The sequence below is a fragment of the Pleurodeles waltl genome, chromosome 4_2, assembly GCF_031143425.1.
Source record: "Pleurodeles waltl isolate 20211129_DDA chromosome 4_2, aPleWal1.hap1.20221129, whole genome shotgun sequence".
NCBI classification, from domain to species: Eukaryota; Metazoa; Chordata; class Amphibia; order Caudata; family Salamandridae; genus Pleurodeles; species Pleurodeles waltl.
This window is the reverse complement of record NC_090443.1, coordinates 1,032,501,810-1,032,517,799: the sequence shown is the minus strand read 5'-3', so window position 1 is coordinate 1,032,517,799 and position 15,990 is coordinate 1,032,501,810. Positions and strand designations below refer to the sequence as shown.

Below are 15,990 nucleotides of genomic sequence, written 5' to 3'. Positions count from 1 at the left end.
CCAAAGCTAAAAACACAAATGTCTCAAAACTTGCTGCCATATACCCACATGCACTGTCAATGGATGAATTAGTCGGGGATATTTGCTTAAGCTTTTCCACTTCTTTCATTTGTGATCAGGAGGCTTAGACAAACATCTCTGCCATATAAGTGGCTCCAAACTGGGCTTAAACAGCCCTGGTTTTCCACACTTCTGGAGTTATCAATGGATCCTCATTAGAGGCTTTCCCTCAGGCACGACCTGCTTGCACAGAAATGCAGTCAGATTATGCATCTGGAGCCAGCACAACTCAGTCTTACGATTTGGCACCAGAGATCCTGGAATACAGGTAACTTCACTTTCCCACATAATGCATGTCTGTCCTCAAAGAGGCCAGACGGTCTACAACCCATGCCTGTTATGCAGCTCAGTAGAAAAGGTTTGTCCATTGCTGCATAGACAAGAAATCTCATCCTTTACATCCCAAAGTGAAGCAAATCCCCCGCCATGCTCTGCTTATGACATTTGATGACATCAATAATTGAAATCCCCACAGGTACCCAGTCCACATTTCCTTATTTTAATAGTTTTCACAGGTGTTGGCACTCAAGCATCAAGCCCATGGTATTGTAGTGCTGTGCAAGATCACCCGAGGAACCTGTAGCACTTTTCTTTTTTGCCCCAGGATATGGCGAATCTGAGACCCTCAAGGATTCCCCTAAAAGGGCAGGGTGTGGGCTAGTGTGCGGGAGAGGGGGGGGTTCAGGACAGGACACAGATACTGAGACGTTGAAGACTGTTATGGTAATGTAATTTTCATCTTAGTTGTGGCGAGTCAATCAGATCACTTCATACTGTGGCACTGCTCCTGGTCCCTTGATATCAAGATGGCAGATGGGAGAAAAAGCTCCCTCAACAAATCAGAGGGTCCTATTTTTAACATTTTCGATACTGCTGGACTAACCGTCCAGATATTCCAGACTTCTTATAAAGCCCAACCCAAGCCCTCCTTTGTTTTCTCAGTAAAGTTTTTCCAGATTTAGTGTAATTCCATTCAGTCTTTTTACTCTACCGGAGAGCAGCGTTTCTTATGAGAATTAACATGGGAAATCAATGTTTTGTCCCCCCCGTCTCTTTTTTCTTGGCCCTTAATTGGCAAATCAACACAAAATGTTCAAGGAAGGCGCTCAGGTGGATGAACTTTTTTGGAAAAGTTTACGCAGATATGTGAAACTGTGTCAAACTTAATAGCAAAACAAATGATGCCCTTCCTCTGGAAACACAGAGTTTGCTATAAATACTCAGTGGCAAAATAAGATAAGAACTATTGGGTTTTACAATATTACCAAAAAGACAAAGCTCCAGATAGAGCAGACAAAGGCTCTTGCTCATTTCAGTTTCTTCCTGTCTACTCTGTTCACAGTGAAAATGTTACTGTCACTTCTCGTTTTATTAATTAAAATTAACCCAAATGGGCGAATTTTAGTATTGTTTGTCCTCCCAGTTATAATATTCCAGCAATGATGTGTAAACCAGTGCATCGGATAAATCTTCTTGTAATGAGATAAGGATGACGCTCATTAAAACGCTTACTAAAAACAAGGCAAACTCCATAACTAGGCAATGGGCTGGAAAGAAAAGATGTTGATCCAAATGATCTTAACCTATTATAGAAAATCTGAGTGTGTGCGTGTATGAATGCTCATGCTTAGATGGGTTTAGCACTATGTGTGAAAAAGTAGTTCTTACAGTGCATGGCTATGTGAAGTTATAAGCCTTACAAGCGAATAGAAGCTTGGTGATTAGTGGCCACCAGAGAAGAAGCCTTTTGAGAAAGTAAACTCCAAGTAGAGCCTAGGTGACAGAAGCATCTGTGGAATAATAAGACCGTACCAGAGGTGGCATCATTTGGGATGGCAAACTGGGCTTGTGGAGGATTGCATGTGAATTCTCACCATCCAAGACATAAGGCTGTTTGACTTGCAAAGCTCTGAGAGGGACTGTTTGAGACAAACCGCGAGTATGGGCCGTGGTACGCAAGGGTTGCTTGAGGCAAGAATCAGTGCATGTAGGATCGATGCAAGAGTACAGATCTTTCAAGGCAAGGCCATTGCAGAAGACTCTTAAGAGTATGGACCTTTTTTTTAGTTGAGAGGCCATTTGAAGTGATGAGCTGTGCTTATAGGGCTTCATTTAACTGACTCGGTCTGTTTTGAGTATTGTGCTGAACCCAGCTCCTCTTTCTCCTCATGACCTTTCTTGTCCCCTCTCTGCGTCTTCTAGTCATGTGGACTGCCAGACCTGTCAACCACAGTCCTGCTCAACACTACACAGAAAACCAAGCCCGCTTCCCTGCCCAATCAGCTGTATGTCACAGGTAAGGCGATGGTTCAGTAATTTAAGAAGCATGGTACTTTTCTCTTCATATATTCGATATTGTTTAAGAAGTTTCCGATTTCTGTGCTTCTTTAAGTGTTGAAACTGGATTAGAAATGCAGGCCCAGCGACATCTTAGTCCCTTTCCTTCCCCCTCTCTACCCATCCTCGTTCGTACTGCCCTTCACTATCCTACCAACCTCCTATCACTCCATTTCTTCTTTCTACCCTCTTATCTCTTTAATTCCCACTTCCCTTTCAAATAACTCGAATACCTCTTCACCTCTCTTCCCTCCTCCGTCTGTAGGAAAGTGTCTTTTTTTAACATGATCACCCCAACTTTTTGCCTGGTACATGATGCAATTGTCAATGAAAATGTACTTGTGTCCTGCTAACTAGGGCCCCAGTGCCAGATCTCTTTCCCTAAAACTGTACAATTGTTCCCCAATTGGTAGTACCCCCCCCCGTAAGTCCCTAGTAAATGGTACCCCTTCTGCCTAGGGCATGGGTAACAAAGAGGGTCCCCAAGGGCTGCAGCATGTATTGTGCCACCCTCGGGCACCTTTCACCTAGCACACACAGACTGCCATTGCAGGCTGCATGTCTTGGTGCAGCTAAGAGTGAAAACACGACATGGCATACAGCCTGTGTGCCCTGTCCCCTAACACTGCGTGCAATATATGTAAGTAATCCCTACAGCAGGCCCTACAGCCCTAACCCAGGGTGCATTATATTGGACGTAAGGACATATCTGCATGAACAGATATGCCTCTGCAATGTCTTTGTCGATTCTTAGACCTAGTGAGCAAGCAAGGAAGCCATTTTAAGTGCATGTGCTGGACACTGGTGACTCTGAGTTCCCCAGCTAAGTGATGGCTTCACTGAAAAAAGGGATGTTTGCTATCAAACAGCTCGTATTAATAAACCCTCACTGATACCAGTGATGGATTTATTAATACATACACCCAGAGGTCACCTTAGAGGTGCCCCCTGAAACCTACCAACTACCAATGTGCTGACTGACTAGTATTAGCCATCCTGCCACCACCAGACATAATTCTGACCCCCAAGGGTGAGAGCCTTTGCTCCCGGATGTTCAGAAATAAAGCCTGCCCTATGAGAGATGTTTACACACCCCACCCAGCAGCGTGCCAAGGCAGGGGCATTTAAAGAAGCCCACTGCCCTCAGTATACAGATCTGGCTTAACTCAAAGAAGAGAGGCTGACTCCTCCACCCCAGGCCTTGACCCTTGCCCAGTACTTACCTTAAGTCCAGGAGATTGGTCCTGTAAGTCGCTGTACTATACCTGTATGCAGTACTTGTTTTTCCTCCATAGGATAACAATACTGCGTCTGAAAAATGCACTGTGTCGACTTTTGAAACCTGTAAAGATTTTTCACGTAAAAAATACTTAGCTGATCGTATTGATCCTGGAGCCTAAACATATATGAAGAGACTTGTTTTTTTGTAAATTGGTGTGGATCTCCTTATTGAGACGTGTGTCTCATTTATTGACTGTGTGTGTATTTGCAGATGTCTAACACTCCTGTCAGATAAGCCTAAGGCTGCTCGACCACACTACCACCTAAAGAGCAGCTTGGAATTGCTAGAGCAAGCCCCAGCCACTAGTAAGGGAACCCCTGGACTCTTTGCACAATATCTTATTTTGATATATCATATAAAGAGCCAGGTTCCTAAACCATCTCATTCCTGATTTTTAACCTCACTTCCGTTTATCCTATATTTTTAATCTTCTCTCTCCCTCTCTGTTGATCTCCCATCATCTCATTGTTTGTACTGCCAGGCTGTGGGACTACATTTCAAACATGTCTTCTCTCCAGTTGACTCCGTGCTCACTAGTCTCACCAGTTATTAGTTTCTCTGCTTGTCTAACCAGGGCAGCCAACAGTTTACATTACAAAGTGTTTAGGAAAAGTCTTCAGAACTGGTACGGTTGCAGCAGACTAACCTACTCCCCGCACTACACTTTCTGCGCTTACCAGTGTCCTCAGTCCATCACCAGGTTCCTAGGATTGCTTCTCACCATATCTCTTTTCTAGCCCTGGGTGAATATTCACAGTGTAAATATTTCAGCAGGAACCCCATACTATGAAAGAACATCCCAAAGGTTAAGCAGCCTAGAGGTCTACACACAGCCAAGTTGTAGCGGTGCCGGAAACACCGACTAATCGAGGTACCCCATTTCACACCGCGGGTTAGAATTCTCTATTTGCAGCTCGAAGTGACACTGACACTCATTTTGTAAATCCATTCACAAGACATACCAAGCACACCTGTGTACTTCGGTGGCAGGCCGCCCAGCCTAGTGGGGAGCTCTTGGCTGGAATTAGCCACAGCCCGTAGACAGCAGTCCGAGGGAGCACCTACAGTCATGGTGATAGTACATGGGCCTTAAGAATCACAGAACAATAATTTCCAGAGACTGTGAATGGCTGATCATAGGAAGCTCGTTGACTTTCGTTTGGAAAGCAGACTCGCAGAGCTTTGGTGGAAGGTGAAAGCACTAAAGCTATGAGAGCATCCTCCACCGGATAATGTGCTGCCTTGAAGCCTTCTGAGCTCTAGCACAGTAGTGGAGTGTCTTTGCAGCCGTTTGTGTGCAGAAGACGGGGCTCATGAAAGTGAACACCCGCAATCCTTCCACTGGAAGCAAACCGCCCTGTGTAGTGAAACCCATGCTGGTCACCCTGTCTTACCTCCAGCAACCCTTTCGGGAACAGTGTGCCCATACACCCCACCAGGCAGCTGGGCTAGAGAGAGTGACACGTGCTGGGCTGCTCGTTTCATTGCCTATTTAGCCCTCAGAGGTGATGAAATCATAATTCTGTAAGAAGTGATGTGATAATTAAATATTTTAGAAACATGTAGGGCCACATGTACTAACCATGGGTTCAGTAACATTACTTGAAAATTGCACACAGACGTTTACCAAACCTGTTCTGTTTTTGTGAACCGACCTATGTACTAATAGGTTGGTTTGCAAAAAACGTATTTACAGTGGGTCTCATTTCCACCTGCCTCGTGATTAAAAAAGAGGTAGGTCGCAAATTGTGACTTACTATGAATCATGGCCATCACAGGGATGGGGCCTGCTGAGGTCATCAGATCACCATGTCTGTGAATGTGTTAAACAAAATTGCTTTATGTAAAAGCAATCTGTTTCGTTAAAGAAAAACAGGATTTTTAAAAAAAAAAATTAAAACAGGATAAATTTAAGTAACATGGACCACTGGCCGCTCCTAAAAAATGTTCTTGTCAACATTCCCAAAGGGGAAGGGTTCCTTTTTCGGACCCTTTACTGTTTGCAAATGGGTTACCACTGCATTTATGTAGTTGATAAAATAATAATGAAGGGTGTGTATTGCTAGGGAATGTGTAGTTGTAGAGTCCGATAACCACCAATGTACAATGTGTATAGCCCTGCTACACCATCTATTGGATGCTCCCTCCAGCTGCAACGCTTTCTTGTCTCTGTGCCTGCACTGTTTGCAGCACCGTCTCTTGGGATCATCTTTCCTGGTCATGTACCGTTTGCACAACCCTCTCCACCTTTAGGTCCTGGCACTCAGTGCCTTGCAGCACTCCAGTGGCTGGCATGCATGCAAAGTGGCACCCTCTAGCCCCAGCCCAGATCCATGTGCTGCAACCTCGGTCAGGACCACCGTGATGGTTGGAGATGGGACCTGAGGAGCAATAGGTGAGGAAGAGGAGTAGGCACAGGTTAATGTTGTGGAGCACCCCCGAAGGTTTGCAGTAACCAGGGCCTTGCAGCTCAGGCCCTGATTCATTTGCAGCTGGCAATAAGTGCAGTCAGGCACTACCTTTGGCCAATCAAAGAATGCAACTGGCTAGATGAAGAAGCAAAGTAGAGCTACTACAGCGGGTATGAAACATGCAAATGGAGGGATGGGGGAGGGTCAGACTCCTACCCTTGTAACGAGAGAAAGGGGCCAGAGAATGAGCCATCCGAAGCACCAGAATAATATTAAGGGCCAGATGTTCAAAGCTTTATTTGCATTCACAAAAAGGTCAAATTCACAGAATTGGGCAGTTTGCAACCGAAAATGGCTCTTTTTTTCAAATGTATGAAACAAAAATTGCGATTTGGTAACACATTACAGAATCATAATTTGTGTTTGTGACCAAATACCAAATCAGTATTTGGAATGGGTGTGTTTAGGGCATCTCTTCCAAATACTGATTTGGAATGGGATGTATTAATGTTTTGCGACTATCACATCTCTTCGAAGGGTATGCGATCTTCAGGCTTTGTCATAGACCCCATCATACAAGTGGACAAAGGCAAGATTGGTGGTACGCACATAGGCTCATTTTATATTCGAAATCGTTCCACCATTTCACATTAATATTTACCATCTTTTCCCCTGAGCCACAATTACTAGCAGAAAAGGCCTAAGACTTGTGACTGACAGTAAAACAACTATTTGTTGTCTTTGCCCAGCCATACGTTGGCAGCACTATCAGGGCAGTCCTAAGGCAGGGCGTGCCAGGAGGCTTGGTGGGTGAATCCTGCTTTGTTATACATAAAGCAAACGCACACTTCATGATGTGCCTAGAGCTCGTTCCACTCTCGAAAGCCACAATGGTGTTCTTACACAATGTACCACTAGCAGGCGCATGGAATGCTGCCACCTGGTTGTCAATCCACATGTTCACCAAACCACATTGAGCGGACATCCATGCCCTTCAAAAGGCAGGGGTCGGAAAAACAGTACTTAATTTGTTGATTGAAATGTCTGTCGCTTCTGCTCGCAAGCCACTGCTTAATGGTCTCTGCTTTTTAGCCATGTGTTGTGCACAGAAGCCGATGCTACAAACTGAAAACGCTACTTATCTGTGTAGGAAGCTGGCTATCCATGTAGTGTACCGAATGTAAGGGGACACAGTGCAGATAGTCCAGACAACCCTTATTGGTTTACAGGGGTTTAAAATAATAATCCCAAATGCTCTCTTTTGTGGTAGTGTGGGCGTGCAGTTGAGGCTTATCAGAGGGTAGTGCTAAGCATTTGGTGACCACACAAGCAGTGAATGAGACACACAGTCAAAAAGAAACTTGAAAACTGTTTTTAGAAAAATACAGGTACTTTTATATTTAACTTAACACCAAGAACCTAGTAACTGGGTAATTACGATTCAGTTGATAAATTTTTGCATGTAAGTAACAGTGTCACTCAAACTTTCGTTGGGCAAAGTACAGTTACTGCACAGGGGTCTTTGCAGATGGATCTCGGGAGTCCCCTTTAGGTTGTAGGGTGCTAGGGGGGCAAGGTCACAAGAAACACTAGCAGTTCAGTTTTACCTGCTGTGGGGTGTCTGGGCGCAGAGGTGCTGGTTAAGTCGGGTGCCTCGCACTGCACGGTTGGCGATGAGGGGAGGCCACCTGGAAACAAGCTGCAGAGGAGGACTTGGGGACAAGTCTGGGAGCTTCCAACGGGGGGGCCTCAATTGGTGGGGGTCCTGGGAACAGGGTTGTTGTGGACCTGGCCTGGGGAGCATAGGTTCTATGGGTTTTAGTCTGCGCCTGCTGCTTTGTCAAAGGTGCCCATGGTTCTGGTTGGACCTGCAGAAGGAGGCAAAACAGGACAGCTGGGCCACTCTCAGTGCTGGCCTCTGTGATGCTGACGTCCCTCGTCAGCTGACCGGTGCTTGCAGTGTTGGAGTCTGGATTGGAATCAAGCGTTGGTTGCTGCAAGGGGTCCGGTACCCCGGGTATCATTGCATGATGGCTCCGGTGGGTCTTGGAGTCTTTTCACTTGGTGGAGAGATGCATCTGACCTCCTGGAGCATGATGGCCTCCTCCTGGGCGACTGCTGTGTTGGTGGACCCAGTGGTCAGCAGAACGGTGAGCCAGATGTTGCAGTTGGTGTCTGGAGGCTGCAGGGAAGTGGCTCCTTCACTTCAGGGGAGATGCTGATGGCTTTGTGAAGTGCTGGAGGCCCTCTAAGGCTTTCGGAGGATGCACAGCTGCGGGACAAAATGGGTTGTCAAGATTGGTGGGACAGGAGCAGGTAGGCAGGCAGGGTTTTGTGCCAAAGTCCACCAGCAGTCTGTAGTTCTAGCTTCTTCTGCTCTTCTTTGTTCTCTTCTTTCACCAGTCAGAAAAATGTAAGTTCTTAGTGTCGGAGGGACACCCAAATACTCCATTTAGGGGAGTGTAGGGTAGTAGCCAATGGGCTACCTACCTGTGGGGTGATTACACCCATTATATGGCCTGTGGAGAGTGGGTGTAACCCTGTCTTAGAATTCCTAATTTCACCAAAAACAAGCTGGTGGAACCCTTCTGTCATTGAGCACAGCAGGCTGCCCACCTTAGGGGTGTGACTAGCTTGGAAGGGCAACATTCCGACTTGCATAGCTAATTTCCCACCTGTCCTGGTGGTAAATGGGCCTCAGGGCAGAGGGTGGCATCTCCCAGGTCTGGGGGAAGCTGGGGTCGCATATCAAAGGCGGCAGGGACTTCTAAGTCCTTGGCCTTGTTATGCAGATTCACTAGCCATACTGTCGGAGGAGGTGATAACACTTTCCTCCGGAGCAGGCATTGTTTCTGGCCTCAGATGGTGGGCTCCCACCTACAGGGGGTCCGAAACCTGTCTGTGGTGGCGGGCTGGTCAATACCAGTCAGCCAGCACACTAGGGTCTGGTGGGTTTCAGGGGGCTCCTCTAAGGTGCCCTCTGGGTGCATGTCATAATAAATCCAAGACTGGCATCAGTCTAGATTTATTAAGACAAGGTGTTTGATACCGAACACCATAGGCTTCATTGAAGCCATTATTTAACTGGGTAACTCGTAATAACGAGTGTCTAGTACATACCTATGGGAGCCCATGCAAAATGTGTCTGCAGGCCTGCCATTGCGGCCTGCGTGAAAAGGTGTATGCACCTTCCCGCTACATGTCGCTGCCCAGGCCACTGGAAGTCACCCCTAAGGCAGGCCCTCCTAGCCCAGAGGGCAGGGTGCAAGTACCTGTGTGTGAGAGCACCACTGCATGAGCAGAGGTGCCCCTACGAACTCCAGCTCAATTTTCCTGGACTTTGTAAGTGCGTCGAAGCCATTTTACCCATGTACCCGACACAGGTCACTACCTATGTCCAGCTACATATTGGTAACTCTGAACTTGGGCATGTTTGGTATCAAACATGTCAGAATCATACCCCAATTCTGTTGCCAGTATTGGTTGTATGATTCCATGATTCCATGCACTCTGGGGGCTGCTTAGAGGACCCCAGCATTGCTCCTACCAGTCTTTGAGGGGTTTCTGAGCAGCCCGCACTGCTTACGCCCTACAGACAGGGTTTTGCCCTCCTGCTGCTTTGCCTGCTCAAGCAGAGGAAGGCAGAAAAAAGGATTTTCTTTGGGAGAGGGAGGCAACGCTCTCTGCCTTTGGAAATAGGTGTTACATGGCTTTGGGAGGGATAGCTCCCCAAGCCACTGGTATGTTTTGAAAGGCACATTTGATGCCCTCCTTGCATAAACTGCTCTGGCACGCAACTGGACAATGGAAAAGGGAGTGACCACTCCCCTGTCCAGCACCACCCCAGAGGTGATGTCCAGAGCCCCTCCAGGTGGCCACTTGATTCTGCGATCTTGAATCCAAGGTGGGCAGAGGCCCCTGGAAGCATCTAAGTGGCCAGGTCATGCAGGTGACTTCACAGCCCCCTCCTGCTAGGTGACCAGTCCCCTTTCCTCAGCTATTTAGGGTCTCTCTCCAGGGTGGGTCTTAAGATTCGAAGTGCAAGATTCCAGCAGGACTCCTCTGGATTGTTTACTTCATGTTCTGCCCACCGGGACTGCAACTGGACCCTCAAGGACTCGACAATCTGCAACGACTCCGCTCTGCAACATTGTTTCTTCTTCTCCTTCCAGTAACTTCAACATTTCCCTCACTGTGCATCCACAGGGTGATGAGTCTTCAGCCTACACAAGAAGCAAGAAGGAATCTCCCTTGGAGTAAAGGAGTCATTCCACTTCATCCTCAGGCACCAGCTGCAACGACGACCAGCTGCGTTGATCCTCTCTCCTCCGGAACTGCGTGGATCCTGAATCCCAGGTGGTGGTTTGGAGTGGTCCCCTTGGTCCTCTCTACCAGCTGTCCAACTTGGGAGACGATAAGCTCTTGCCTCTCCTTGCAGGATAGTACCCCTGTGCACCGCGACTCTTCCAGCTATAAAGGCTTGTTGGCTCTTCTTCCAAGGGATTTTCATCCTCCGTGTAGCCCCGGCCTCCAACACTCTTCCAGCACTCTTCCCTGCAAAGCACAGTCTCCTGCCTGCTGCTCCACAATGAGGGACTCCTCTTCAGGTGTGCTGAATGGGCCTCACTGTGGCTCCTGTGCCTGCTCTCGCTGGGAATTGCATCCTCGTCTTATTACTCTCCTCACAGCTCTGGGTCGCCTGGGACTCCCCTCCTTGGGTTGAGGGCCCCTGGACCTTGCTGTTCCCTGGCCGCTCTGCAACTCTTTATCTGCGACTTTTGCCTTTGCCAAGACTTGGTGGTTTTCTAACACTACTGACTGACTGCAACTCTTCTTCCGTCTTGGGACATCGCCTGCATCACTTCTGACACTCTTCTCCTGCTCCAGTGCTGCACAGCTGACTCCTTGTCTCCATTGTTGACCTTGTCCTGCATCCACAGAAGGGTGGGTAGTGCGGCCTGCCACAACAGGACCCTCCATCTTGAACTGGACTTTGTCCCCTTCTTTTGCAGATTTTCTTCTGTCGGGATCCACCTTTGGTTTCTTCCAGTCTTCCCTGGGTCTTGCACAGTCCTTTTCCAAAGTTCTCCTATGGGTTTGGGGAAAATCCAGGTACTTACCACCTCTCTCCTGGTCGCTGACGGGCACCCTGGTACTTAACTTTAGGGGTTCCTAGTTCCTCCATCTCCCCTGTACAGATTCCACTTCCTTGGGTGGGGGACTGTCTCGCATTCCACTTACTTAGTATATGGTTTAGTCTCCCCCAGGGCCTTCACTGTTTACTATTATTTTCCTATTTGCTGTTGCTTTCTATGGTAATCCCCGACTTCTAATGTGCATATATTACTGTGTTTACTCACCTACTAATACAGTGTTGCCTATACAGTGTTTTAGTATTTATGTTACTATACTAAAGTACCTTAATTTTTGTAACACTGTGTGGTTCTTTCATGTGTGTGTAAGTGGTGTGTGACTGTAGTGGTATTGCATAAGCTTTGCATGTCTCCTAGATAAGTCTTGACTGCTCATCCACAGCTAGCTCTAGAGATTCCTGGCTACACCTCACTAATAGGGTATACCTGGACCTGGTATAAGGTGATAAAACCATAGGTGCTCACCACACACCAGGCCAGCTTCCTACAGATGTTTTCCCCATTCTCTTGTAACATCTAGTAATCAATCTAGACATCACAGGGCATGTCTGCTCATGCAGAAATGAGCTCTCATCAAATATAATGCACTCTTTCTTAGGGCTCCAAAGCCTGCTGTAGAGGTGACTTACATATATTAGATGCAGTGACTTGGGCATGGCACACGAGTGTGCCATGCCGTGTTTTCACTCATGGCTTTCATCGTGACACGCAGTCTGCAATGACAGGCTTTGTACCATTTTTAGGGGGGAGGTCCCTTAGGGTGGCACAATACATGTTGCAGTCCTTAGGGACCCTCTCTACTACCCAGGCCGTAGGTCCCAGCGCTACCATTTACTAGGGACTTATAGAAGTACTAGAGGTTGTGCCCATTGTACAGTTAGTCCTGTTACCCTGTTTTAGGGAAAGAGCACTGGCACTGGGGACCTGTTTAGCAGGAACCCAGTGCACTTTCAGTTGAAAATCCTCAGGACCAATGGTAAAAAAGTGGGGGTGACCATGCCAAAAGGGGCGCTTTCCTACAATGTGTATCAATCACTTTGCAGTATAGAACATGCCCCCTACGCACCTCCTCAGATGTGAACAGACAGGAAGCCTAGGTCACATGTCACCTTTTTACACTTGTTCCTAGCAACCTGGTGTTTGGCAGCATGAATCCTTTTCTTGATTCTCATGCTGTGTATTATTCCGCCATCTAGTCGATGTATTTATTTAAAAAAATAATAATTTTTTGGGTGGGTGTCGTTGACCACCATTTGGTGGTAAGTCCATCTCTTGTGTGAAGTCAGATGTATGCCCAGGAAGTCCCTTTTTGTGGTCACCATCCTGAGATTCTTTTTAATGCTGTTGGGTCTGGAAGCATGTTGGAGAAGCTCCAAGGAATCTTGGAAGAACCGAAAAAAAGCTGCAAGTTCTCACAGAAAACCACCGAAGCTCACCAGAGGCCACAAGAAACACAGAAGAGCACAGTCGTCTTGATGGTGAACTCGCAAGCGCACCCCACATGGCCGGAGAATGTAGAAGAAGGAAGCAGCTAAGAGACATGGAAAAAAAAACTTTTGATTTTAGCCCCAAGTGCCAACACAAGTTCGCACACAGGGATCCGCACAAGGTCTGCAACCTGTCTTCCAAAGAGCAGAGGACTGCGAAGTCTGCGCCAAATTTGTACCAAATCCTCAACGCAAGACTCCGACAACACATAGCACACCACACCACTGCTAGTGCCCACAAGACATTAGTATCACTGAAAGACCTGTGCCTCTCCAGCAAGGAAGAGGAGAATGTCCAGAAGGCCGAAGTGGTGCAGGGAGTAGAGTCAGATGCAGAGAGAACATTGCTGAAAAGATGGAAGCAGTGAGGAAGGTGGCAAGAGAAGCTGAAAGGAAACAGCAAAAGATAATGAAAGCATTGAAAGCCCTGCCACGAGTCGGACTCAGCAGCAATTACAGAAGTGTGAATGAAAGCCCTATCCTGCCCATGGCAGCTCTCCAAATTATTTTTAGTACTGTAGTGTAGTACTCAGAGCCATGCAACAATAGTACCAGTGAGGAAACTGAGAGAGTTAATGTAAGGAAATGCCTCCTTGGCATGGTTGCCCCCTGACTTTTTGCCTTTGCTGATGCTATGTTTACAATTGAAAGTATGCTGAGGCCTGCTAACCAGGCCCCAGCACCAGTGTTCTTTCCCTAACCTGTACTTTTGTATCCACAATTGGCAGACCCTGGCATCCAGATAAGTCCCTTGTAACTGGTACTTCTAGTACCAAGGGCCCTGATGCCAAGGAAGGTCTCTAAGGGCTGCAGCATGTCTTATGCCACCCTGGAGACCTCTCACTCAGCACAGACACTCTGCTTGCCAGCTTGTGTGTGCTAGTGAGGACAAAACGAGTAAGTCGACATGGCACTCCCCTCAGGGTGCCATGCCAGCCTCTCACTGCCTATGCAGTATAGGTAAGACACCCCTCTAGCAGGCCTTACAGCCCTAAGGCAGGGTGCACTATACCATAGGTGAGGGTACCAGTGCATGAGCATGGTACCCCTACAGTGTCTAAACAAAACCTTAGACATTGTAAGTGCAGGGTAGCCATAAGAGTATATGGTCTGGGAGTTTGTCAAACACGAACTCCACAGCACCATAATGGCTACACTGAAAACTGGGAAGTTTGGTATCAAACTTCTCAGCACAATAAATGCACACTGATGCCAGTGTACATTTTATTGTAAAATACACCCAGAGGGCACCTTAGAGGTGCCCCCTGAAACTTAACCGACTATCTGTGTAGGCTGACTAGTTTTAGCAGCCTGCCACAAACCGAGACATGTTGCTGGCCCCATGGGGAGAGTGCCTTTGTCACTCTGAGGCCAGTAACAAAGCCTGCACTGGGTGGAGATGCTAACACCTCCCCCAGGCAGGAATTGTCACACCTGGCGGTGAGCCTCAAAGGCTCACCTCCTTTGTGCCAACCCAGCAGGACACTCCAGCTAGTGGAGTTGCCCGCCCCCTCCGGCCAGGCCCCACTTTTGGCGGCAAGGCCGGAGAAAATAATGAGAAAAACAAGGAGGAGTCACTGGCCAGTCAGGACAGCCCCTAAGGTGTCCTGAGCTGAGGTGACTCTAACTTTTAGAAATCCTCCATCTTGCAGATGGAGGATTCCCCCAATAGGGTTAGGATTGTGACCCCCTCCCCTTGGGAGGAGGCACAAAGAGGGTGTACCCACCCTCAGGGCTAGTAGCCATTGGCTACTAACCCCCCAGACCTAAACACGCCCTTAAATTTAGTATTTAAGGGCTACCCTGAACCCTAGAAAATCAGATTCCTGCAACTACAAGAAGAAGGACTGCCCAGCTGAAAACCCCTGCAGCGGAAGACCAGAAGACGACAACTGCCTTGGCTCCAGAAACTCACCGGCCTGTCTCCTGCCTTCCAAAGATCCTGCTCCAGCGACGCCTTCCGAAGGGACCAGCGACCTCGACATCCTCTGAGGACTGCCCCTGCTTCGAAAAGACAAGAAACTCCAGAGGACAGCGGACCTGCTCCAAGAACGGCTGCAACTTTGTTTCCAGCAGCTTTAAAGAACCCTGCAAGCTCCCCGCAAGAAGCGTGAGACTTGCAACACTGCACCCGGCGACCCCGACTCGGCTGGTGGAGACCCGACACCTCAGGAGGGACCCCAGGACTACTCTGATACTGTGAGTACTAAAACCTGTCCCCCCTGAGCCCCCACAGCGCCGCCTGCAGAGGGAATCCCGAGGCTTCCCCTGACCGCGACTCTTTGAATCCTAAGTCCCGACACCTGGGAGAGACCCTGCACCCGCAGCCCCCAGGACCTGAAGGACCGGACTTTCACTGGAGGAGTGACCCCCAGGAGTCCCTCTCCCTTGACCAAGTGGAGGTTTCCCCGAGGAACCCCCCCCTTGCCTGCCTGCAGCGCTGAAGAGATCCCGAGATCTCTCATAGACTAACACTGCGAACCCGACGCTTGTTTCTACACTGCACCCGGCCGCCCCCGCGCCGCTGAGGGTGAAATTTCTGTGTGGGCTTGTGTCCCCCCCGGTGCCCTACAAAACCCCCCTGGTCTGCCCTCCGACGACGCGGGTACTTACCTGCAAGCAGCCCGGAACCGGGGCACCCCCTTCTCTCCATTCTAGCCTATGTGTTTTGGGCACCACTTTGAACTCTGCACCTGACCGGCCCTGAGCTGCTGGTGTGGTGACTTTGGGGTTGCTCTGAACCCCCAACGGTGGGCTACCTTGGACCAAGAACTAAGCCCTGTAAGTGTCTTACTTACCTGGTTAACCTAACAAATACTTACCTCCCCTAGGAACTGTGAAAATTGCACTAAGTGTCCACTTTTAAAACAGCTATTTGTGAATAACGTGAAAAGTATACATGCAATTTTGATGATTTGAAGTTCCTAAAGTACTTACCTGCAATACCTTTCGAATGAGATATTACATGTAGAATTTGAACCTGTGGTTCTTAAAATAAACTAAGAAAAGATATTTTTCTATATAAAAACCTATTGGCTGGATTTGTCTCTGAGTGTGTGTACCTCATTTATTGTCTATGTGTATGTACAACAAATGCTTAACACTACTCCTTGGATAAGCCTACTGCTCGACCACACTACCACAAAATAGAGCATTAGTATTATCTCTTTTTGCCACTATCTTACCTCTAAGGGGAACCCTTGGACTCTGTGCATACTATTCCTTACTTTGAAATAGTGCATACAGAGCCAACTTCCTAC

At 47.9% G+C, this 15,990-nt stretch overlaps 1 protein-coding gene across 1 annotated transcript in view; it reads left to right on the top strand.

The window, feature by feature from the left end:
* LOC138293648 (MLX-interacting protein-like) overlaps positions 1 to 15,990 on the top strand; it is a 168,708-nt gene that overhangs the window by 115,642 nt on the left and 37,076 nt on the right. Inside the window, exon 12 of the mRNA XM_069232939.1 lies at positions 2,263 to 2,356. Within this exon, the coding sequence (XP_069089040.1) occupies positions 2,263 to 2,356 (94 nt within the window). The remainder of the gene's footprint in view (positions 1 to 2,262; positions 2,357 to 15,990) is intronic.